Below are 24300 nucleotides of genomic sequence, written 5' to 3'. Positions count from 1 at the left end.
TTAACAGGCAGTGTGGTATAGAGGGAAGGAGCAGTTTTTCAACCGCTGACTGGTTCATTATCCTGATAAATGTCCATCTTGAACTTAAATTTATTAATTTTTTAAACTTACAACTTGGTTACCATTTATGATTCAAAAATTCCAACTCTGCATTGTCAGCAGAAGCCCATAGACCTGTTTTCAATGAATAAAATAGTGCACTGGAGGCCCTTTAAGTCTACAAGTAGCTTTGTTACCAGACTAGCATCTTAATTTTATGGTAGTTGTTTCCTCCTCCTTCAATGTTTTAGTATGTAACACTTCCCATCTGTAGTTAGCAGGAGGTCCCTTAACTAAGCTCTTATTTGCTGCTTGCGTGAGGCAGTGGTCGCAAATATCAGTCCGTTTGGTGAGTGTGCTAGCACCTCCAGTTCACGGGGTGCAGAGGGTTGGGAGTGGGATACACTTAATTTGGAATACCTTTGATTACCTGGAGTAATCGGAGTTGTTCATTCAGAAAGAGTAGAAAAGTCAAGTGCATTAAGGTTTTAAAAGCGGCGTTTATTGATTGAAAATGTGTAGATAAGCTCTCAGTAGCATAAATTCCACATTATTTTTTAATGGGCTTGAAGTATATGAAGACTCCTTAAATCTTCTGGCGTTTATCTTGTGTGTGCTTTTAACAACCACCACATTCAAATGGAGGTGAATTTTCAACATTTTTACTGAAAAAAACTTAAAATTTTTTCCTTCAGCAGCTCTCCATAGTTTGACAAGCTTTTGGAGATACATAAAAAACACTACAGTGGTGTACGCTGAACATTTATTACAATTGGCGATGTGATAAAGACAGTGCACGTGTGGCCTGAATATTGGTCACAATCACAACAAAGCTTAATCCAGCCCAGCAGATACAAATGAAATTGTAAACCGTGAAGACATATTTACATATGTAGAAGTATGTATAAAACTGACATCGAAACAGCTTTAAAAAATATAGGGCCCACTAATGCCATTTTACCTCATTCAACTCGCATTTTCATATGAAAGGTAGTGTGTCTTTATAAGATTTCTGATAACTAGGCAGTGCCATGGAAGGGCAGGAAGCTGCCCTAAGTTTGCAGCACTTCTAAGTGGAGGGAAGCAATAGGGGAAAGCAAAATAAATTTGGCTGTAACGAGCCTCCCAGAAGCAATATTCGTGCTTTAAACAACTTACCCAACATTTTGTGAAGAGACTGACACATTTTAGGTAAGATACTGTCATGAAGAATTCCTGGTAAGTCAACATTTCCAATTTATTTGGGGGCATCAAAACTAATGCAACTAAGTGACCAAATGATTGTGGCCTGAAAACATGCTCATTGTTATGAAACAGTCAATCTCTGATCCTCGTCCCAGGTTTGGAATGCCTAAGAAATCATTTTAGTGTAAAACAGCATAATTCCAATTTAGTCATGTGTATTCCCTTTGTCTTAAGGTATGTAGTTTGTAATAAGGGTCTTTGGTATAAATTTGGTTAAGTTTCAACATAAATTTTCATTCATTTGACATGTGCTGTCAATTCCCTTTATTCTCATATACACCAAAGTCTTTGGTTTCGAAAGTTTCCTTTGCCAAAGACAGTAATAAATGTATATTGCCTGATTGTGTCATTTTCAGATATACATAATTAGATTAAGAGAAACAGACCTATCTATAACCCTTAAAATATCCAGGTACTTTTCTTTTTCTGTATCATTCTAATTCATATTTAAGTCCCTTGTTATCAATTAACGAAAGTTCCCTTTAAAAAACAAAATTGTGTAGGCCTGAATGAAGCAGCTTAGCAAAACAGTAATACTGACAAGACGTCATCTTACACCATTAGCTAACATGGACATGAAGGCAGTGACCATCTACAGTGTGTGAAATGCCACAAGAAGTCATCAACAAGGGAGGAGAGTTATGTCAGTCCAATTTCTTCAAGAACACTACGTGGGGTTTCGGCTTCCTGTGGAGGGAAAATGTGAGACTCTGGTAAGCAGATCCGGGATGGCTTGAGAAGGTGAAACTGACACATAAGGACGTGCAAGTTTCAGAGAACGCAAGCAGATCAGTGGTATGGGCGTATTCTACTACTTAGAGCCAGTGCTCATGTAGGCTTTTGCACTCGGAACATTGGAGACCACAGGTATTTTCAGCATGCATTAAATACCTATTGATTACCTACCAATGTGCTAGGTGGGCATTGTTGCTGTAACACAAAAAGTAGTCAAACCCACTGGCAATTTAAGAAATCATTGCTAGAGTTAAAATTCAAAACCTCCCCTAGATTAGAGCAAGGAAAACCCCGAGTTCTCCCGATTCTTTACATAATTTTGTTTTCCATGCTTTTCTTGGGTCATATGTATTTAACAGAAATGCCTTCCTCTGAGTTTTTACTCAGTTTTTGACTTAACTGTTCCCAGCAGCAAGGCTTCAGAAACTCACCTTCCCAGACCTCCCCAGGGCAACCAATGGCTTCTGTGTAGGCAACATACAGAAAGAATGCTCTGGGACAAAAGGCACTTTTGTCCTATGTAACAACCAATACTCATATTTTTAAACATCAAAGGAAGACAAAGCAGGCATATCTAGAAAAAAAATTATTTAAAAATTTCCCAAAGTAGCTGATTTTGCACATCACAAAAAAAGGACCAAGTAGGTCAAATATCAGGTATTACTATCAACAATTTTGTAATTAAAAGGCATAGTATATTTTAATGGAGGAAAACAATGTAATTTTTAGTATTCAATAATAACTTACTTTTGCATCCTAATTGTGGTACAGCACAAAACAAGGAAAAGAAAAATTGTATTAAACCACAAATCCATACATCAGATTTAATTGTGTGTAAAGCACTACGTTAACCTTAAACTCTATGGTCTGTTTCCTTCTTTGGGAAACAAGAATGATAGCACTTACCTTCGTGCGGAGATTAAGGGAGACAGGCTGTGCCTGACTTACAGAAAATGCTCAAAAATCGGTTAGCTGGTAGCAGTACACAGTTGAAGTCTAAATGAAGGTATTTAGCATTTAGTACTAAACGAACTACTATAAACCAACTCTCTATTATATAAAGTTCACATTATGACCTTTTAGTATGTTTGTGTTAATGAAAAATGAGTAAAATTCAGCTTTGGTGGAAAACGTTATTTTTTATGAAGTATTCTTGCCCCCCAAATTGAACCTCAACCAAACCAGACTACAGATCTAAACACATATGGAGGATAAGAAAACAAACGTAGCCACGAGATTTCAGTCAGCCAAATACAGAATGGAGGAAAGTCTGTAGCATAAGTGACTTAACAAAAAAATGGCAAGAGAAAAAGCGGGACTTGTTAAAAATTAAGAGACTTGGAGACATCAGCCAGATACAATGTGAGCCTTGTTTGGAATCTGGTTCCAACAAACTGATTATAAAAATGTATTTTGCAGATAATTAGGAAACACTGAAGCAGGAGAAAGATATTAGGAATTACTGTTAATTTTGGGGGTGTGGTACTTATCTCTTAGGGATACATACTTTAGTATTAAAGATGAAAAAATAGGATGTCTAGTGCTTGCTCTAAAATGCCAAGGCAAAATGGGGTGCTGGTGGTTGATGAAATAAGTATTTAGAGTAGTGAGCTGATGGTTGTTGAAGCTAAGTGATGTGTACACAAGGGTTCCTATTCTATTTGTATGTTTTCATTATAATTTTTAAAAACAGTCTAATGGCAATGATGTCACACTCCAAGAGTGATACAAGCCAATCTTTCATTTATAATGTTGAGCCTTGAACATTAAATTCACTGCAAGACATCTGAATCACATATATTAAATGAAACAATTTAAAAATAATCATTTCCATTTAACGTTAAACAATTTTTTTAAAAGTCACACAACCTTTAATGTATTCATTGAAAGGATGCTCACGTTGAATCCTAGTTACTCTTCGCTTCCCCATGTAAAACTGTCCCCCATCCTACTTCCTGGAGCTGGTCAGATTTCCCCTATGTGCTCACTTCCTACAATCTTATACAGCATTTCTTGAAGAGAACCATGTTGCTTATCAAATATGCATTATTTAAAATATTTGTCCTTCTAAAAGGCCTAGTTTCAAAGAATCATTTACACATTTTATTCCTTTGAGATGTTACAAGTAGTACGTTACTTTTTAATGAATTGTTTAAAATATAAAATGTAATTTTCACATGTCCACACTGAAGTTGTAGCTCAAAATTACCTAGAAAAACTATTGCCCGAGTCCAATTCTACAGAAACATAGGCTGTAGAATGGTGGCTGCCAAGGGCTGAGGAGCGAGGGAATGGGGGGTTGTTGTTTAATGGGTGCAGTGTTGGTTTGGCAGGGTGAGAAAGCGCTGGAGATCTGTTCCACAACAATGTGAACGTGCTTAACACTCCTGAACTGTACACTTAGAAATGGGTGAGCTGGTAAATTCTGTGATGTGTTTTTCACCACAATTAAAAAAATTACCTGGAAAAACTAAAATGTAAAATACATTAGCAAAAAGGATGGAGAAGAAAAAAGTCATTCACATGAGACGAAGTACATGCAATATTTTTATTTTAGACATGCAAGGAAAGCTATTTCCGAATGTACTAATTTAAAGCAAGCAGCTGTATACAAGTAACAAAAGCAGCAACACTTGTTACAGCTTAGCACACAGCATCCAAAGAAACAGGCATGAGACAATGCGTATTTATGCAGCATTAAAACCAGACAATATGTTGCAGGGCAGGGCAGGGGGACATGGAGGGAAAACATGGAGACGAAAGACCCACGTTTGCGAATGCGTTCAGTGTGTGATGCTGCGCTTCTCGCTTGCTAGCCCAGCCAGGGGCTTCACATGTAATGCAGCACAACACGAATGGTAAGGACTGACCTGCACAACTGCCTAACACACATTTTCATAGGTCCTTTCAATGGTAAAGCACTTTGAGCTTCTTTTGAATTATTGTTTAATAACAAACAGCTTTCTTAACTCAGGCTTTAAACTCTCTAGATATAAACAATGAATTATTTGGTACGTTTCCTTTTATAATAAAATATGTTGCATGTTTTATTAAAAGCATACACAATAATGATCAATATTAGTTTTAATATTCAAAAACAAAAAACCATACTTAACAAATCATTAAGTATTTAGAAATAACATTATGAAACTATAACTAGTAAAATATAAGTAAACTAAGTATTAGAACTTTGATTATATAAATGCAGTATTAATACTCTCAAAGGGTTACTTACTAGTGAATAGATATTGCAGATGAGATTTTCTGACATAGCTTCCTGATAGTTTTTAAAGGGACTGTTGGATATTATGTAGCACAAATGTGATTCGATAATGTAGCATTACAATTTTCTTAAAAATTGAATGTTTTACCTTAAATATGATGTAATGGTACAGATTTTTTAGTGATACATTAGAACACATTAGCTCATATAGACTGTAATACAGTCACACTAAATACAGTTTCATTTCTTTTTTCAACGTTTGAAGATCAAACCACACTGTAATTATGGCACTACTTATTTAGACCTAGCATTTCAGCTGTAATTTCTTTGGTAACGTAACAATGCTAGGTTGTCCTCTTACAAGATTATCAAATGGTTCATAAATGATAACATGTATGTGTTTAAGATGAAATATTACTCAAAACATTCATAGGTCATATTTTTTCAAGAAGAAATTAAACCAGTTGCAAGCAGGAATTAGCTACATGAAAGTCACATAAAGAATGAAAATAAAACAGGAAAGAATAGGCACAGGAAAAAAATTACAATTGTAAAGGTACTGGTTCTGAAATGATCTATCATTATTATACAAGACAGTCACCAAGCTGAGGATATTTTCTTTCATAAGTATACAGCTTTCTATTTCCTCTGTGAAATTCTGCATACACGATGAGTAGTCATTTAGTACACAGGGACATTAAAATATTCATGACGTGGCTACAAAAGAAATGCATATGTTCTTACACACAGTATACAAACTGACATAGACACAATCAGATTTCTAGAATATTTAATGCACAGTAAAGAAAACTTAACTGAAACTTAAATTTTTGTTTGTTTTTGTTCTTTGGTTTATGGCCGAGATTTAACTTCTAAACTGTCCAGTTCAGATTCAACTGTTATTAACTTTACTGTATATAATGATAATCAAACTGATGACCCCACATCCCACAGAATCCTAAACACTGTATTTACTGATAATATACTGTACACTGAAAAGGTTTTCCAGGTAAGTAATCTGGTCACCACTGAGTTAACAGAAAATTCAGTTAGAATACTCCCTTCCTCTGGTATTCAAGTTCATCAGGATTTTATTACATGAAGTAAAGAATATAATCCCTTAATGAAAATCATTACATCCTAAGATGACTGAAACACTTACAGATCCTAAAGGAAAATCTTTCCCAAGAAAAAATGGAAAAGTAGTCACCTATTTGGCATTTTAAGTAGCAATGGAGGTTTTCAACAGTTCACTTAGCTTTTAAAAAATATCCAAAGACTGTCTTTGAGACTAAGGATATTACTTTTTAAATATCCTCAAGAGAGATTTTTAAAGAACTCTCCAAACAAATTTGTTAAGTATCTCGAGATGGATTTCAAGGGACCCCAAGAACCCTCTGAAACTAGAGGCAAAATTATGTACAGATTTTCCTGAGACTCATTATCAGACTCTCAAAGAAATTATATCCCCACCAAAAGGCTTGTGACTTAAAAGTTCAAAAGTGCTTACTTGACTGCTTTTAAAATATCCTCATTTTAATATTTCTTCAACTTGGCACTTTGAAATGTTAGGCTACAAAGTCATGTAAACTGTTTCAATAAAATATGTAACATCTCTTATACAATAACCATTAAATACAAAAGCATCTGAGGAGAAAAGTCAATTAAATTTTAATCCTCAGATAATTCCTAAACAGTTTAAAGAGATAATTGTCTTTTTCCCCTATTCAGAATAGATTATAGTGCAATTAAACAGCAAGTTAAAATAATAATAAACCCCAAATGCTTCATTTTCTTATAACTCTCATTTTCATAGGGGAATTCTATATCTGTACCAATGGCATTAGTGATTCACAGTATTTAATAATTCTTTTTGGTCAATGAACCTCTTTCAATATTCTCTGTGTAAAAAAAATAAATGATGGGTCATTACAAGAGCAAAAAATTCCCTAAGAAAATACTAGTTAAATGAAGTAATTGGGACTATCCCTTGGGATTTAATGTAATTAGACTTTCCAGATAGTGCTAAAATAAGAAACTTGACAAAATTGTAATTATAAACTGAATTACATATCCTACTACATTTTGATGCATGTCAGTACTCCAGCACATATTCTAGTATGCTTTCTTATACCCCATGAAACTCTTGCTGTGATACGCATTATCTGTTTTCTGGAGAGAAGAAAAGTTTAAAGCCTGTCAAATAAACCTTTCACCTAAATAATACCAATTCTTTAAGGCTTTACGTTATAGCTTTTAATCTTTTTGTTTCCTCTCTTAAATTTTATAGCACACCATGTAAAAACCAACCACGGAGAGTTTACGCCCATTAAGAGAGAAATAGTTCCCCAAATAGGGCTGAGTACACAGCCATTCCTCCCCAGAAGAGAGTTAATATGAAAGAGAACAAATAATTCTATAGGAACAATTCTCAAAGGTGACAGACCTTTTACTACCTTTAGGAAAGGGTTGATGATAAACCAAACTATTCTTTACAGCCAATGATCCAGATTATTGTACTTAAATAAGAAATTAGCATTCATCAGTTATGAAAAATAGTCTTCACGGGGAGAGAAAACCCTCATTAGTGAAAAAACATCCTTCAAGAAGAAAAGAAACTCTAAAATGCACAAAATCAAATGTATTCTTTTACCACAATATATTCTTTTAAGTTGCCATACCATGCTTTAAATAACTTCCCAGTTTAGACTGTTAGGTTCTGAAAAAGTTATGCTATAAATGCCTTAATGATTTTTAACTAAATAATAGAATGCCCAGAATTAACCCAGCTATTTTTTTCTCTTACATACAAAGAAACTATTATGGTGGATTAAATATAACTCCAGTATTCTGGGCCCTAATACCACCAGTACATCTTATGAGTCATGGAATAATTAATTAAGAATTGCAGAGGGTGACAGTAAAGTCTGTCATAACAGACAAGGGGCCTTGTGCAGAACTAGAACCTATTATCTTCTACTACCCAGCAAACTGAGTTTCTTACTACACTAAAATAGTGACTTAGATTACGTGGGAATAAAGGCCAGAATGAAAAAAGAAAAAAAAATTTAATCCAATTGTATTAAACAAATACAAACCACAAAGTTGTCCTTAGTACAGATTCTTTGGAGACCTAGTTTTTGAATAAAGATTCGGCATTTATTATTTTCAACCTGAAACGGGCCTTCAATCATTTTGCTCATCACTGATTTGCTCTCCATTAAATCTATTCCAAACCCTCAACACTTTCAAGTTTCCTACCTCTTCTCTTTCTCCTCAGTCCCCAGCAACTCTCCACTAGCTGATGTAGCTTTCTCAAAGCCAAGAAAATGACAACATTCTCAATTTCGCTCACCTAACTCAGGAGGGAAAAAAATCTACAGCTTTACTTCATTATCTCCTCCTAACAAAAGAGGAAGAAAACTCATCTTGCCCAAGACCAATGCTTGTTCCACTCGCATTCACCCTCCAGACATACTTTTCCCTTTACCTACTCTCTGATTTTCTCTTTCTAGTACACAATGTAGTCAGAGAAAATAATTTATATTTAATGAAAAATAAATGTAATTTGAAGTTACAGCTCTACTCCAGTTTTCCTTGTCAAAGGGCTTCATTGTTCTTTGCACTACGAGGTAGTATCCTTTGTCCTTCATGTTCTAGAATGCAGTGGTCCTTTTGATTGCCCCTCACTGAATTCTGTGACAAAGTCCTTACTCTCAACTCTGGAACCCTATTTCTTGTGCTGAAGACCAAAGGGCCGGAGAGTATCCAAACGCACTAAGATCTATTTTTAGCAATGAATAAAAAGAGAAGAATTGAAAGCACTTTACGGCGTATAAGGTACCTTTTAGATGAGAGGGCTCATGGCGTCACTCTTATTTCACAAGCAATTGTGAGGCACTAGGAAAGCCAAGTGATTGTTTTCATTAAGTTAGAAATGGGTGGCAATAGCAATACGGTTGCACCAGATGTTTAGCGTCTAAAATGGTCAGGAGCATACAAGGGCTTCACTTTACCTGCTGAAACTTTCCTTTTAGCAAATTCTACTCTAGTTTTACCTAATGGAGCAACACCATGTACATGTACTATTCTAGTCACACAACATTGTCATTTTTTCAAAAAGTTTTACAAATGAAAAAAATTTACTTATAAATACACTTATAATGCATGCTTGTTTTACACTTCTAGAAAAGCGGGGAGGCTTGAACATTTTCAGAATACCATTAAGTTAACATCCTGCTCCTAGATCTTTTCTCACTTGATACACCTTGAGTATCTTTTCCATATCATTACATAGAAATTGATCATTTCTTTTATAGGTAACGGTTTCATGTATGGCCATACTGTAATTTTCTTAACCTACTTCCCATTGATAGGTATTTGTCTATGTTCCAATGGCTTAATATTATACTGAGCATGTGTCTTAGGACATTTGTATATTTCTGTTGGATAATATTCCTTGAAGTGTAACTGATGGGTCAAAAGGTGTACACATTTAACCATTAATAGATATCACCAAACTAATCCTCCAAAATGGAATGCAAGTGCTCACAAACAGCAAACAAGAGGTCTTTCTCATCTTTTCCAATCCAAGAAACAAACCAAAAAAGGTCTAATTGATATTTTAATTTATATTCTTAGTAAAAGGACCATTTGTCTCTTTTTTCGTCTGTGAATTACTTATTCATCTCTACTGCTGTCTTTTTCTATTGTGCTACTGATCTATTTCTATTACACTTGTCTTCTAAATTTGTCTTAAAAATAATGATGAGGATAACTTAGCTACATCTTTATAAACCCAGCTCTAAAACCCATTTATGATAAATTATTTTCTCTGGAAGTTAATTGTACTTTTTAAATAAAAAAAGAAAAATTAGCAAATACAACTTTAGACTATAATGAAATACTTTTAAGCATATTTTAGGGTAATTGTATTGTATTTGCCTTGATCTTCCATTTGGATCATAACTTGAAAGGCCCTAAATTTAATCAGGATTTTCCAAACATAAAAGATTTCTTTGAATTACTGAATTTCAAATATTCAAACTCTAAACATCTTTACTAAGTAAATTCTTTAAGGGTAATTTGGTACAAAACAATCCAACAAAATTGATATGCAGTAAAAGTCTATAGATGCAAATTCTGGTCATTTAAACTAGTTCAGTTCTCCTTTAAGAAATTATCAAATCCCTAAAGTGGATGGGGAAATGAGCAGAAAATTCAAAAATGTTCTAACTGCCTGCAGGGTATATTCAATTCTACTTCCAGGTAAAAACTCAATTACATTAATAGACATTAACAGATTTGGTGTTTGTTGAGGAAATTGAATTACATAGTGACATCCCAAAAGCTTTGCTGTGGGTTAAGGTGCTAAAGTCAACCATAGATTTATCTCCCCAGGTACTAGTTATCAAGTAAAAGTAATTTTGGTGAATCAGAGGTGATTTTTACAGCCATTTACATGTTCTTAAGCACATCTATCCTCCTTTCATAATTCTTAAGATTGTTTTTTCCCCTTCTACTTTTGATTCATTTTCAGCTAGTCATATATACTCTGGACTATATATTATATTGAAAAGATATAGCAGTCTTTAATGTAAATGGAGTCTTTATATATTCCGTGGTATTAAATTAAACCAGGATTTCTCAACCTCAGCACTATTGATACTTGAGGCTGGATAATTCCTGTCTTGGTCACTATTGGATATTTAGCAGCATCTTTGGTCTTAACCTACTAGATGCCAGTAGCACCTCACCGTGACAAACAAAAAAATGTGTCTGAGGAGGCACAATTGCCCCGCCGCCTCAGTTGAGAACCACTGAGTTTATCTAATTGTCTCTGATTGGGAGGTAAGATTATGTTGTAGTGTGCCTGCCTGTATTTGTAATTTTTTTTTTATAATGGGGATAAAAAAAAAAAAGGCAACAGAGGAAACAGAAAACAATGTGTCAGTAGAGAAAAAAGAACTCAAACCCTGAAATTTTTCAGGAAGTACTTTTCAAAGAAAAAAATCATCACCAACATCTAGTAATATGCTCTCTGTAGGCCCCAATCCTAGGGCTCATGCAATCAATTTAGTAAATCAGGATCAGCATTGAAAAAAGGAAGAATAGAAATGTGAATTGCAAAACAAGAAATAAGAGTATTATTTAACAAAATTTTCTCTTGGTTTATGGAAATATAACTATTGTGATATAAAAATGTATTTATTACTGTGGGTTCTTGCCAAATACTTTTGAATATCAGAATTACAGTTACTGAATATTTTAAATCATTCCAACTTTTCATTATTACAAATAGCCCAGAGTAGCAAGAGTTGGCTCTTGGGTTAAAATCAAATAACAAGGTGGGGGGAGGATCCTCAAAATTCTGAAAAGCAAAGAAATCAGAGAGCTCAAAAAACACATAAACATACAGCAAAATGATTACAACCTGAAAACCAGTGACCGAGGACGTTGGCCAAAGTGTTTCTTATTAAATGTAAAGCCAAAGGCAAGATTTGTTCTCCCTTCCGTTTTTTTCTGTGTCTGCTCTTCTGTATTTTTCCATTTCAAGCATTCACGTAACCAAACCTCACTTACCCACAATTTGTTCTAGCAAACCCCAATCAAGTTTACCTATAAAAACATTAAAATATGTTGGCATAAAAGACTACAGCATTGTTAACTTTTAACCCAATTTAAAAGAAAAAGGCTTAGGCTTAAAGGTTTTAACACAAACAATGGTAATTACAAAGGAATTATAGCAGTTTATCTAAGAGGATTTATATCAAAATGCTTTCTCCTGTTAAATTTTATTATTGCATATATTTGAAAGCATCTAACTGTTTTAAAATAATGTAATTCTTGAGTTTGACTAGCATGCCCAAATATTCTTAGTTAGCAAGATTTTAATTTAAAAAACCCCAAACTTCATATTAAAAGGCATGTTATTAAATACTTCAAGAAGTACATATTTAAAATAATTTTAAGATACAAAAGATTCATTTTTTTAAAGAAATCACTTTTTCTCATAAGATTCTTACCTTTCCATTTTTATGCATTCCAACAGATTTATTATTACTTCCAGAAAGATGTTGCATAGTACTAAGATATATCATGCGGCCCCAGCACTTGTAAAACATACCAATTTTAGCAGCACTAACTCTCCATAGAGCACCACTTTCTAGATGAGGCAGATCAACAACTGCAAATCCAGTAAATCTATTCATAAAGTGGATCATCTCGAAGTAGAAGCAAATTCACGAGTGTAACGCTTGCTTTTGGTACCTCACTTATATTTCATTTCTCATATTATTTTAGTGAGAAACAATACCAACAGCAAACAAAGCTCAAAAGGAAACCCCCCACAATTTCAAAATGATGCTGTTAGTATAAAAAAGAAAGGCTGACACATCTCAAAGCGCTGATCAACACCGTCATGCACCTACTGCTGAGGGTTAAAGCCCCATACCCAGTATTTAACTATTTGATCTTCACGAATCAAGCAAAGACTTGATATCATCTCACGTGCAACAGTCTGCATAACATCCCATTTCATCCATGCCACAAAAATGGTAAATTTAGTAGTTACCAATAAATAAGTTGGGGCTCAAAGGGACTAAAGCCTTAGACTGCTCTTTATCATAAGATATCCTCAGACAAACCTCCCCATTCTTCATTCTGGCTCTACAAAATTAAGGAGCAGAGAAAAACTGTTAAGTGCCTGACTTTACAAAGAAAATGCACTCTGTATTTCCTTTGTTGTTGTATGTATGTTTATAAAATAAATCCAACTGTACCACTCCCCCTCACACACCTCCCCCAAAGTCTAGCTTAAAATAGGTATTTAACTGATGGGGGAAAATGTTCCAAGTACCGCAAAGAATGTCAATTTAGTAATCTCAGCATGTTGCACTTTAATAATTTAAGAATCAAGTTAAGTACCAGTGGCATGTTAAGAAAACATGTTTTAAATTCCAATAGTCAAACATTAAAAATTGGATAACACACCAATTTTTCTGGGCTTTACCCCCATATCTAATTATGTATTCATAAAACCAAATACCAAACGGAATAAACAGAGTTTGGTTTAGAAACGTCAAAACTAAAATCCTTGTTTGCCAAGTAATTAAGTAAAATTCAAAAGACATCTTGATTAATCACAATGTCTAATATTTTAGCAATTATTATTCAAGTACATATTTATGTTATGTCCCCTTAACTAACTATAATATGCTAATAGAAAATCTACTTTATCCACTGACTGACTGCTTTGTTTGCTTATAAAATGAAGGGCTACCGAAACAAATTACATGACCTTTATACAAACTGGATAAAAGCCATCTTTGGTGTTTACCATGTTTCCCCAAAAAAGAAGACCTAGCCGGACAATCAGCTCTAATGCGTCTTTTGGAGCAAAAATTAATATAAGACCCGGTCTTATATAATATAATATAATATAATGCTATAACATAATACCGGGTCTTATATAACATAACATAACATAACATAACATAACATAACATAACATAACATAACATAACATAACATAACATAACATAACATAACATAACATAACATAACATAACATAACATAACATAACATAACATAACATAACATAACACCAGGTCTTATATAATGTAAGACCGGATCTTATATTAATTTTTGTTCCAAAAGACGCCTTAGAGCTGATGGTCCGGCCAGGTCTTATTTTTGGGGAAACACGGTAAAAATAAATCAAGGAAAAAACCTGACACACCAAATAGAAAAATCACAATACAGCTGACGCTTGAATAATCAGTGTGTGTGTGTGTGTGTCGCGGGGGGGCAGGACGGGAGGGTGTTACGGGCACCAACACCATGCAGTCAAAAATCCGAGTATAACTTTTGACTCCCCAAAAACTTAACTTGTCCCTCAGTATCTTCAGGGGATTGGTTCCAAGACCCCCCGTGGATACTAAAATCCGAGGATGCACAAGTTCCTTCCATAAAATGCTGTAGGATCAATGCATACAGTTGGCCTTCCGCATCCGTGGACACCCCAATGGCAGATCGAAAACAGTACAGGTATTTATTTTAAAAATTTGCATATAAGTGGACCTGTACAGTTCAAACCCGTGTTATTCAAGGGTCAGCTGTATATGAAAAACTAGATTAAAATCAATTAATTAGGACTTTAACAAATTTAAGGCTGCATTTATATAAGTGTTTTTACAGCTATATTTACAATTTTGTAAGCAAAATCATTTCATGGCATAGACTAAGTGAATCCTATACCCCAGATTATAAGACCAAAAAAACTACTTAATTTTTTTCTTTTTTTTATTAGTTTCAGGTGCACAAAACAATGTAATAGACATTTATCATTTATATCCCTCACACAGTGACAACCCCCCTCCCCTATCTACTACCGCTCTGACATCGCACAGCCATTACATTTCCACTGTCTCTATCCCTAATGCTGTACTCCGCTTCTTGTAACTATAAATATATATATATATACACACACACACACACACACACACACACACACACATATATATAATTGTAGTTGACATTCATCAAAAAACCTACTTAAGATCCAGGTGTTTTGATAAATCCAACAACTAATTAATTATTTGAAAAATATTACTTATATCTATATATCCAATTAAAAAGTTTCAACTATTAATAATTTGGACAATGAAAATTTCCAATCTTAAAAGTAAAAGATGGCATCAGCCTTAGAAAACTACTCTCTTCAATACAGAAGGACCTCCGGGAGAATGATGAATTTTTTTCACTATATTACTGAGAAACACAGAAGCTGGTATCTAAAACAGAATGTTTAAAATATACATACCAAGACAACACACGAGTGGGGGGTGGGGAGTACGACAGAGCACAGCAATTAAGATTTCACACAGCTCTGGAGTGTAGCAGATCTGGGTTTGGAATCCTGCTTTTGCCAGCTGCTACCTCGGACCAGTCACTGGCACCTCACAGAGTCTTTACTTCATTTGTTAAAAAGGCTCATGACCCTTTCTCAGGGCATCCTGAGAATTAGCATAAGATGCTTCATGTCTAAGTGCTCAGTAAGCATTAGCTGATAATTATCATAGTTCTTTTTTGTCGTCATGGTGTCCAAACAAAAACTTTTTTAGCAGCTTGTAGAATTGCTTTTTCTCATTCCACCATTATTATAGGAACAAAATATCCAAATATTCCCCAAGATGTAAACACGTATCAACATACAAATGAATCCATTTTAGGAAACAAGCACCTTGTCATCCCTAGATTTTTTTTGATAGTATGTTGGTGAAGAACCTAAATAACAGGTTAACCTGTTAACCTGAAGCCTTACTACCCACCCCATACAGACTATAGCTTGGCTTCATAAAGGCCTTCACCTGAAATTCAGAATGGACCAACCACCTTCTGCCTTCTCAAAACCTGAACGGTTAAATTAAGAAAAATGGTTTACTCGGACCACTGAATAGAAAATGTCTTAACGTGCTATCACGTTGGTTTATGTACAAAACAATGTAAAGGTAGTCACAGGTGAGAAATAGGCCCAAAGCTCTCTTCTAAAGACAAGGAACTGATTAACAGTAGTCAACTTTTTTTTAACTAGATTGAGGTGGGATAAGGAGAATTTGACATGGGACCACAGACATCCTATGCTTCTCTCTCCATTCCTACTTTCCCCAATTAAAAATATAAAAATACTACTTAAAAAGGGGAGACATTACTATTAAAATACTTCAATAGGAGACAGACACACAAACACACACAGTCTCTCACAAATATTGACTTATAATACCCTTTTACCCCTTAGTACATTAAATATAATACATGTTATAAATTAAACTTAGTATACTATTTGCCATACTGTAAAGTCTAGCAATTTCTCAGTAGAGTTTAAAGAAACAATCCGGACACAAGCAGTTATCAGTACCCTAAACATTACTCTCCAGAAAAAACATATTAAAATTAAAAGCTGAACTTCAATAACTTTAGAAATGTTTTAAGCCAAATATAATTAATCAGGAAATTATAAATAACTGGGAGGAAATAGCAGGATCTGATGCAGACTATAGTTCCATAATCATGAAATACAAAACTGATCAAAGGGAAGGGACAAATATGAAAAATTCCCAATTCCTGATCCTGGTTTTGACCTAATTTTTAGAAAAGTCTGATTAGTGAACAGCAAAATAAGGAGGTGCTAACTTTAAAAGCAATTTTACAAAGTAGATTATGAGCTTGTAATCAGCACACCTAAGGTTAAAAAAAAATTCTTTCCAATGACATGTTTGCAATCAATAAACAACCGTGGTAAACTGTACGCACATGAAAAGGGGCTGTGCTCACTTCACTACTGAACAGTGAAGTGGCATCAGGGCAGCCAACAAAATGCTTCACTTTTGCAGGCACCTGTCATTAAATGTACAATGCATTGTCTCATATTTAATATATGTATGTCCCAGATGATGTCATCCCAACTTGGAACAGTCCTCACAACTGACCCAGTCAGTGACTGATGCAGAAGGATTACAGAGAGCCACCCCTTCTCCCTATAGAGATCAAAGGCTAAGAAGTTATAACGGAGAAAAAGATTTACTTTTCTTCTTAGTTCACATTTCTGTTGTAAAAGAAATGCTTTAAAAAAATGGATTTAAGCAAAACAAAACAGAAAAAGAGCCATAGATATAGAGAACAAGCTGATGGTTGCAAAGGGGGAAAGGGGTGTAGGGATGAGTGAAATTAAAAAAAAAAAAGATTTCAAGCTTTAATAAAAAAATAATAAAGGCAATTACCTTAATGAAAACATACTCTATTTTTATATTGACCAGTCAGTCCCCTTCTTGTGCTACAAGCTTTTTGTTTGCTAAAAAATCACAATTATCACTAAAGCATAATTCAACTTGGTACTTGAATTAAGGTATCATTAAGTTTTTAGAAAAAGGTAGCCTTCACTATGAAATTTTAAACTTCAGAAATCAAAGGTACAGAAGCATCAAATATACAATTAACCCAGAACAACTGTAGAAATTAGAAAGGGAAAGGGGGCTTATTAATGGCTCTGGTGATAACTAAGGCAAGTAAGAATGTAGCCCTTGACAGAACATGGTTTGTTATCTAAGAAGAGCAAAAAGAAATGCAAATACTTTTTAGTTAGTTTTCTTAACACAAAACTAGAGGGTCCCTACACAAAAAGTGTAATTACAACCCTATCATTTGCTTGGCTACGTTTGCACTTAATGGACATGAGGTGAAAATAAATTATGAACCAATTTGGAATGAAAATGCCATAATCTCAGTCAACTCCTGATTATCTATCTACATTAATGAGAAAAGGGGTTATCTCAAGTAATTCAGAACAATGGATGGAGAGTTCTCAAATTACTGTTACTTTTGATCAATCTTTTCCCTTCTTAGTTTGTCCTGTAAATGTTTAGATTTTAGTGTTTTCAGGTCCAAGATGGGCCATCAATATGACAGACCATCTTCAAAGTAAATGACCCCATCCATAGATAACTGAGTTGACGTGACCGACACATACTTCAATCAATAAACTGCACATGGACACTACATGCCAAGCATGCTTCAGAGTAATTTCTGAAACTGTAAGAATGAAAGATGACTGAAACTTCCTAGCAAGAGCAAAGCATGCTAGTATCTAGTCAAGAGAACTCCAAGTAACTTACCTCCTGCAGTAGATCGGCCTGCTCAATTGCTTTAAGGACATTTTTCTTGGATGTTTCCTGAACTTCCCCTCCCAAAAGAAACTCATCCAAAATAAAATAAGCCTTCTCAAAATTAAAGATGATATCAAGTTCACACACCTGAAAAGCAAAAAATAATAATCAATAACAATAATAATAATGTTAAAACTGAAGAAACCAAAAGATACTTATCAACTATCAGGTAGTGAATAAAATCTAATCAGAGTGAATCCATCTTAATTCTATCTAAAAATGGCAGTCTTGCTAACTAAGCATCATTAATTTAGTCAGCTTAATTTTCAAATCTCATGTACAGTGGTACCTCGGTTTTCAAATGTAATCCATTCCGGAAGACCGTTCGAGTTCTGAAACGTTCAAAAACAGCCGACAGCTAGGCCTCAGGATCTTGCACTGAGCGGAAGCCATGGGACGTGTTCGACTTCGGAGGCGTGTTCGAAAGGCGTGTTCGAAAACCGAAGCATTTACTTCCGGGGTTTACAACGTTCGTAAACCAAAATGTTCGTCAATGGAGAATTTCAAAAACCGAGATACTACTGTACTTGAAAACACAATGCCTACAAGGTAAGTAAGACCCAACTATGCAAGCTCCCAACATGGGCAACTTTTCTACTTGTAAAAAATGATCTTTTAAAATACATAATTCCTGGGTAACATGATTATTATCATTGCTAACCAAATCTAAATTCTACAAAGCATTTCCAGAATATTAATCCTTGCAGTTGGACTCCTTTCTATTCCACTATTTTAAACCTCATTCTCACCAACATAATTAAATGAATAGGTCTGTGGGGTCAAGTAATTTTATCAATTAACTGACTAGGCACACTGACAAGAAATAGAGTTATTCCTTCCCTTTCCCACAGTTACTATCAAATAGTAAGAATCTCCAAGAAAATCAAATAATAAACTTGTTACAGAAAAGATTTTTTAAAAACTATGGCATTTAATTCCCTAAAACAAAATACTACTCACACTGCCAAAATACTTGTCAAGCAATTCCACATAACGATGAATTATTTCCAGGGTAATTAGTTCATTGTCCTGATCCTCAATAGCACAGCAAAAATACAGACTAGCATATCTGTGATAAAAAACAAATGTGAAAAAAATTTTACCTTATAATCATGGCTCCTAAATATATTTTCATATCCTATTGTGAAAGACCCCATGCTTATACAGTTTGCTTCCTCTTTTACAACAGTACAGATTATTTTTCTTCTAGATTACAAAAGTAGTATATGTACAACAGAAATTTTGAAAAGTATTAGTACACAAAAAAGAAAACAAATAATCACTCTATCACACCATCTAGAAAGACTATTTTGCTCTTCCTCCTTTCAGGCTCTTTTCTATATAGATTCCAAAACATAGCTGACCCAAGTTGTTCTGAAGTTTACTTAATTAAAACAAAATGCACTACATGACTAATTCAAACTACAAGTAAACAGGGAAGAAAGTAAACTCTCCAACTGAAGGACTTACTGAAGATATTGTCAACATGAAATCAATGTTCTGGAATGTTTTATTGAAGTGTAATATGAGGTGTGATCAAAAGGTACGGTGAATGTTTAACAAATTTTTTATTACAGTAAAAGATACATTAATCCCCCTCAAAATACACCCCCCTCGTTTCGAACACACTTATCCCATCGTTCTTGCCACTTTCTGAAGCAGTTCTGGAAGTCCTCTTTGGTGAGTGTCTTTAGTTGCGATGTCGTGGCTGCCTTGGTGACCTGAATCGATTCAAAACGGTTACCTTTCATGGTCATTTTGACTTTGGGAAGAGCTAGAAGTCACATCGTGCCAGATCCAGTGAATAAAGTGGATGAGGACACACCATGTTTTTATTTGACAGAAAGTGCCATACCAGAAGCGATGTGTGACACGGAGCACTGTAGTGGTGGAGGGTGAATTATGGCACACTTGAAAACACACCTTCTCTCAACTGTAGCTCACACCTGACTGACTGCACCAAACAAGTTGAAACTTATCACACACAGTTACTAAGGTTTGACATACCGCTTCCCACATTGAAGATCCCTGCCTTTCCACTGGATGGCACTCAGCAGCAGCATTCACCATATTTTGTGATCACAACGGAAAGGCTCTGTGTCACACATCGCTTCTGGTATGGCAATTTCTATCACATAAAAACATTACAGGGGGCGACCGGATGGCTCAGCTGGTTAGAGGGCGAGCTCTTAACAACAGGGTTGCCAGTTTGATTCCCACATGGGCCAGTGAGCTGCGCCCTCCATAACTAGATTGAAGAAAATGACTTGAGCCAAGCTGCCGCTGAGCTGCTGGAGGGGCAGCTGCATGGCTCAGTTGGTTAGAGTGCGAGCTCTCAACAACAAGGTTGCTGGTTCAATTCCTTCCATGGGATGCTGGGCTGAGCCCCCTGCAACTAAAGATTGAAAACAGTGACTGGACTTGGAGCTGAGCTGCGCCCTCCACAACTAGATGAAAGGACAACGACTTGGAGCTGATGGGCCCTTCAAAAACACACTGTTCCCCAATATTGCCCAATAAAATTAGAAAAAAAAAAAGTTTAAGTTAACTGATATGTTTCCTTTAAGTTAAAAAAAAAACACACACACAAAAAACACATTACGGTGTGTCCTCATCCACCTTATTCACCGGATCTGGCACCATGTGACTTCTGGCTCTTCCCCAAAGTCAAAATGACCATGAACGGTAAATGTTTTGAATCAATTCAGGACATCAAGGCAGCCATGACAGCGCAACTAAAGACACTCATGAAAGAAGACTTCCAGAACTGCTTCAGAAAGTGGCAAGAACAATAGAACAAGTGTGTTCGAAGTGAGGGGGAGTATTTTGAGGGTGGTTAATAGCAATGTGTCTTTTACTGCAATAATTTTTTTTATTTAAACATTCACCATATTGTGATCACACATCATATACACACAGAGAATTATTCAAGTCATAAATGTATAGCTCAATGAGTTTTCCAAGTGAACCCACCCATGTACCAGCACCTGGATCAAGAAACAGATTACTGAATCTCTGAAGCCCTTCTCCTAGCCTTTCCCATCCCCAAGGGTAACTACTGTCTTGACTTCTCACAGCATACCGTTTCCCCGAAAATAAGACCTAGCCAGACAACCAGCTCTAATGCATCTTTTGGAGCAAAAATTAAGATAAGACCTGATCTTACTTTACTATAATATAAGACCCAGTCTTTATAATATAATATAATACAAAATAATACCAGATCTTATATTAATTTTTGCTCCAAAAGACGCAATAGAGCTGATGGTCTGGCTAGGTCTTATTTTTGGGGAAACACAGTAGAATTATTTTTAAAAAGGAGGTTTCTAGATTGTGGAATAATCCCCAAGAAAATAACAACAATTTCAAGTTATTACAGAAGTTAAAGAAAGAAAACAGGGAAAACTGAGAACTGCCCTCCAATTTTTCAAATTCTACCCTGTCAAACTGAAGTTTAGATTAGTCACCCTTGAAGAAGAAATAAGGTTGGAAAACTCATATTCTTCCCCAAATTAGGATTCTAGCAGATGGTTATACTTAACCCAAGAAAACTAAAACTTATCAATATACAATCTTCGAGGCATAGCAAATGATGACCAAGTCCTTTGAGGAGGAGTAAAGGAGCATTTTTCAATCAGTTTAAGTGTATTTAAGGCTTTTAAAAGAAACAAAATAAAAACCTAAGACAGTCTAAACTAATTTCAATTGAAATCGTAATTTTCACTGAAGAGCACTTAAGTGATTTTTAGAAAACACAATGGGCAGTTACTGCTCATAGCATTAATGGAAAAGGATATACAAGATAAGAATGCTCATAATGCCCACAACATTAAAGGAAGACTATACACACACAATCTAAGTTTTGGAATTCAGTGAATTCCTGCTGTTCAGCATGAGAATAACTAGTATTTACACAACAGTCTACTAATTTCAATATTATCAAAAACATTTCATCTTATTTGATCTTTCCAACAGCAAACACTATCCTCCTTGATAATGGAAGAAAAAACAAAAACAAAAATCTGAGGCCCAAGAGTACGGGCCTGCCAACTTGTTATACTGGGACAAGAAACCTAATCTCCAGACCTTTTTCCATCTCCCACCAGGGACTCCCTCGTCATACACAGCAAGACTTTTTGCTGTGCCCATTCTACCTGATTTCTACATTCAGTAAGTTATTTAAAATCGTGGGTCTCCTTCAGTCTTAGAGAGGAGGCATTCAAATGCATTCGTTTATTACCATGAAGGACCTCCAACTGGAACAAAGTGCTTCCTCTCTTTCCCAGCAATACCCTATGTTTTTGTTTATCTGTTTACAAGGCAATTGGATATTACAACTCTCCATCCTCCCTAACCCATGCTCACCAAATAAGAGTTCTGAATTTGGGGAAATTGACACAAATGACACATAAGATTCCCTGAATTAAGAAAACTAAACATTAAAGGGACTGACATTAAAAATGGTAGATTAAAAACCAGACATGACTAGCTAACATGAACAGAGTGCTAAATAATTCCATTAGAAAGAATTCACTAATAATCAGTTTTGGGTAAAATTCCTCTTAATTTCAAGATTTCTTTGATGCTACTGTTAAGCAATCTAATGCTTGCAACCATTCTTGTTCCATATCCATGGTACTGCCTCTCCTTACAAATAAATAGCACTTAAACGCTAGTCAAAGGTCCTAAATTGTACAAATTATTTGGAAATCTTAATTTAAACATCATCAGGACTGATGTGTCTAAGCACCAACAATTTTTTTTTTTTTTTTTTAAGGAGGGCGCAGCTCACAGTGGCCCATGTGGGGACCGAACCGGCAACCTTGGTGTTATTAGCACCACGCTCTAACCAACTGAGCTAACCAGCTACACCCCTATACCAGTAATATTTTTTAAACCCCCACAACGCATATCTAAATGTTTGCTCTCAGAATGGAAAAATAGCCATCAAATTAAATGAATTCTTCATTGTAGGTGAACATTTAGTTATTCAGGATTATAAGGCACCACTTTCCAGAAAGCTTAGGGAAGAAACAGAAGCATAATAACAGGTAACATTAACTGAGTCCTCACTGACTGAGGTACTGAATACTAGCTAAGGCTTTTGCATATTCTACCATTTTAATCCTTACAACCCTTCCAGAGAGATACCATTATTACACAGTACTCAGGCTTAATTGAGCAACCTCCCCAGCAGCAGCAATTTGACACTAGAGCCCAAGTTTTATATTTAAAAACTATAGCCAGGAACTGTATTCAATAAAGTAATCCTGCACCTGGAAAACATTAAAATATATTCAAAGCAATCTTTTAACAGCTTTAAAGAGGGAGAGATAAAAATTGTTATACTGATGTAGTAAAAGATTACCAAGAGAACCTGAAGTGTACTTCTTATTTTTAGAACCAAATGGATTTTAAAAATTCAATGAGCTCATTTTGTTCTCTTAGTGCATATTTGTAAGTCTAAATCTGAAGTAAAATTAATAGACTAGTAAGAAGGTATGTTTGGTTATTTTTAGCAGAGTGGATTAAGGCTTACTCTAATTACTGGCACTCAGAGAACATCTGAAAGTGCCTATTCTTATGTTCAAAACACATGACTTCTCTGCAGTCAGCTAAATATCAGCTGACTGTGGGTGAATGCAACTGTTCTCAATACCCACTGGTATGTCATTAAAAATTCTTTTGTTAGTAAAGAAAATCAACATAGTACTCTTTGACAAATTCTCAAGTTAGTAATTTGGAGATGTACGTATTTTTTAATTTTAAGACTTTAATCCAGTGCTTCCGTAACATGCTGCATAAAATGGGAACCAAAAACAAAAAGCATACGGCATTCTGTCTTCAAGGGATCTTCAAGAGCATTTTAGAGATGAAGAAACAAAGGCCAAATGACTTGCTCAAAGTCACGAAACTAGCTAATGGTACAAATGAAATAGAACTCAAGTCCCCAGACTTTCAGTCTGTCTTTCCAGCTATATTATCTTATGCAAAATGTTCCGGATGGATACAGTGGCTGAGACAACTTCAGGAAGGAACACAAAGATCACTTGCTGATCCGAACAGCAAAAGTGCTAATTCAGAATTTCTCAGGAGCTAAGCGGTAATTCTTTTGCTTAAAAGGACCTCTCTTCAAGCTGAACTAGGGAAAAATAATCACCCGCTTATATCAACAAAAAATATGTTCTAAGTACAATAGATGAGCTTTTCAGTATCAAATGGGGGGGATGCACAGAAATACTGACTACAAATTCTAGCTTTTGTATGTGAATTTTATCTTAATAAAGCTGTTTTATAGGAGTTTAATTAACACAAGTATCAGAGTCATGTTAGAT

At 35.1% G+C, this 24300-nt stretch overlaps 1 protein-coding gene across 5 annotated transcripts in view; it reads right to left on the bottom strand.

Annotated features, from left to right (window-relative positions):
* Window positions 1–525: 525 nt before the first annotated feature.
* AP1S2 (adaptor related protein complex 1 subunit sigma 2) overlaps window positions 526–24300 on the bottom strand; it is a 28706-nt gene continuing 4931 nt past the window's right edge. Inside the window, exons 3-7 of one of the 5 annotated variants that reach the window (XR_004423234.1) lie at window positions 18926–19034; window positions 17915–18052; window positions 12816–12910; window positions 2767–2775; window positions 526–1971 (exon numbers count right to left, since the gene is read on the bottom strand). Coding sequence is in view for 3 of the 5 variants with exons in the window: in XM_033108645.1 (XP_032964536.1) it covers window positions 1924–1971; window positions 2767–2775; window positions 17915–18052; window positions 18926–19034 (304 nt within the window). In the remaining 2 variants the exon portion in view is untranslated. Of the gene's footprint in view, window positions 1972–2766; window positions 2776–4553; window positions 5960–12815; window positions 12911–17914; window positions 18053–18925; window positions 19035–24300 lie in introns of those variants that run through there. The other 4 variants (XR_004423235.1, XM_033108645.1, XM_033108654.1 and 1 more) reach the window with 4 other exon arrangements.

Source organism: Rhinolophus ferrumequinum, chromosome X (genome assembly GCF_004115265.2).
Source record: "Rhinolophus ferrumequinum isolate MPI-CBG mRhiFer1 chromosome X, mRhiFer1_v1.p, whole genome shotgun sequence".
Classification (NCBI taxonomy): Eukaryota; Metazoa; Chordata; class Mammalia; order Chiroptera; family Rhinolophidae; genus Rhinolophus; species Rhinolophus ferrumequinum.
Note: the sequence above shows the minus strand (reverse complement) of the source record. Positions and strands in the feature narration are given on the sequence as shown.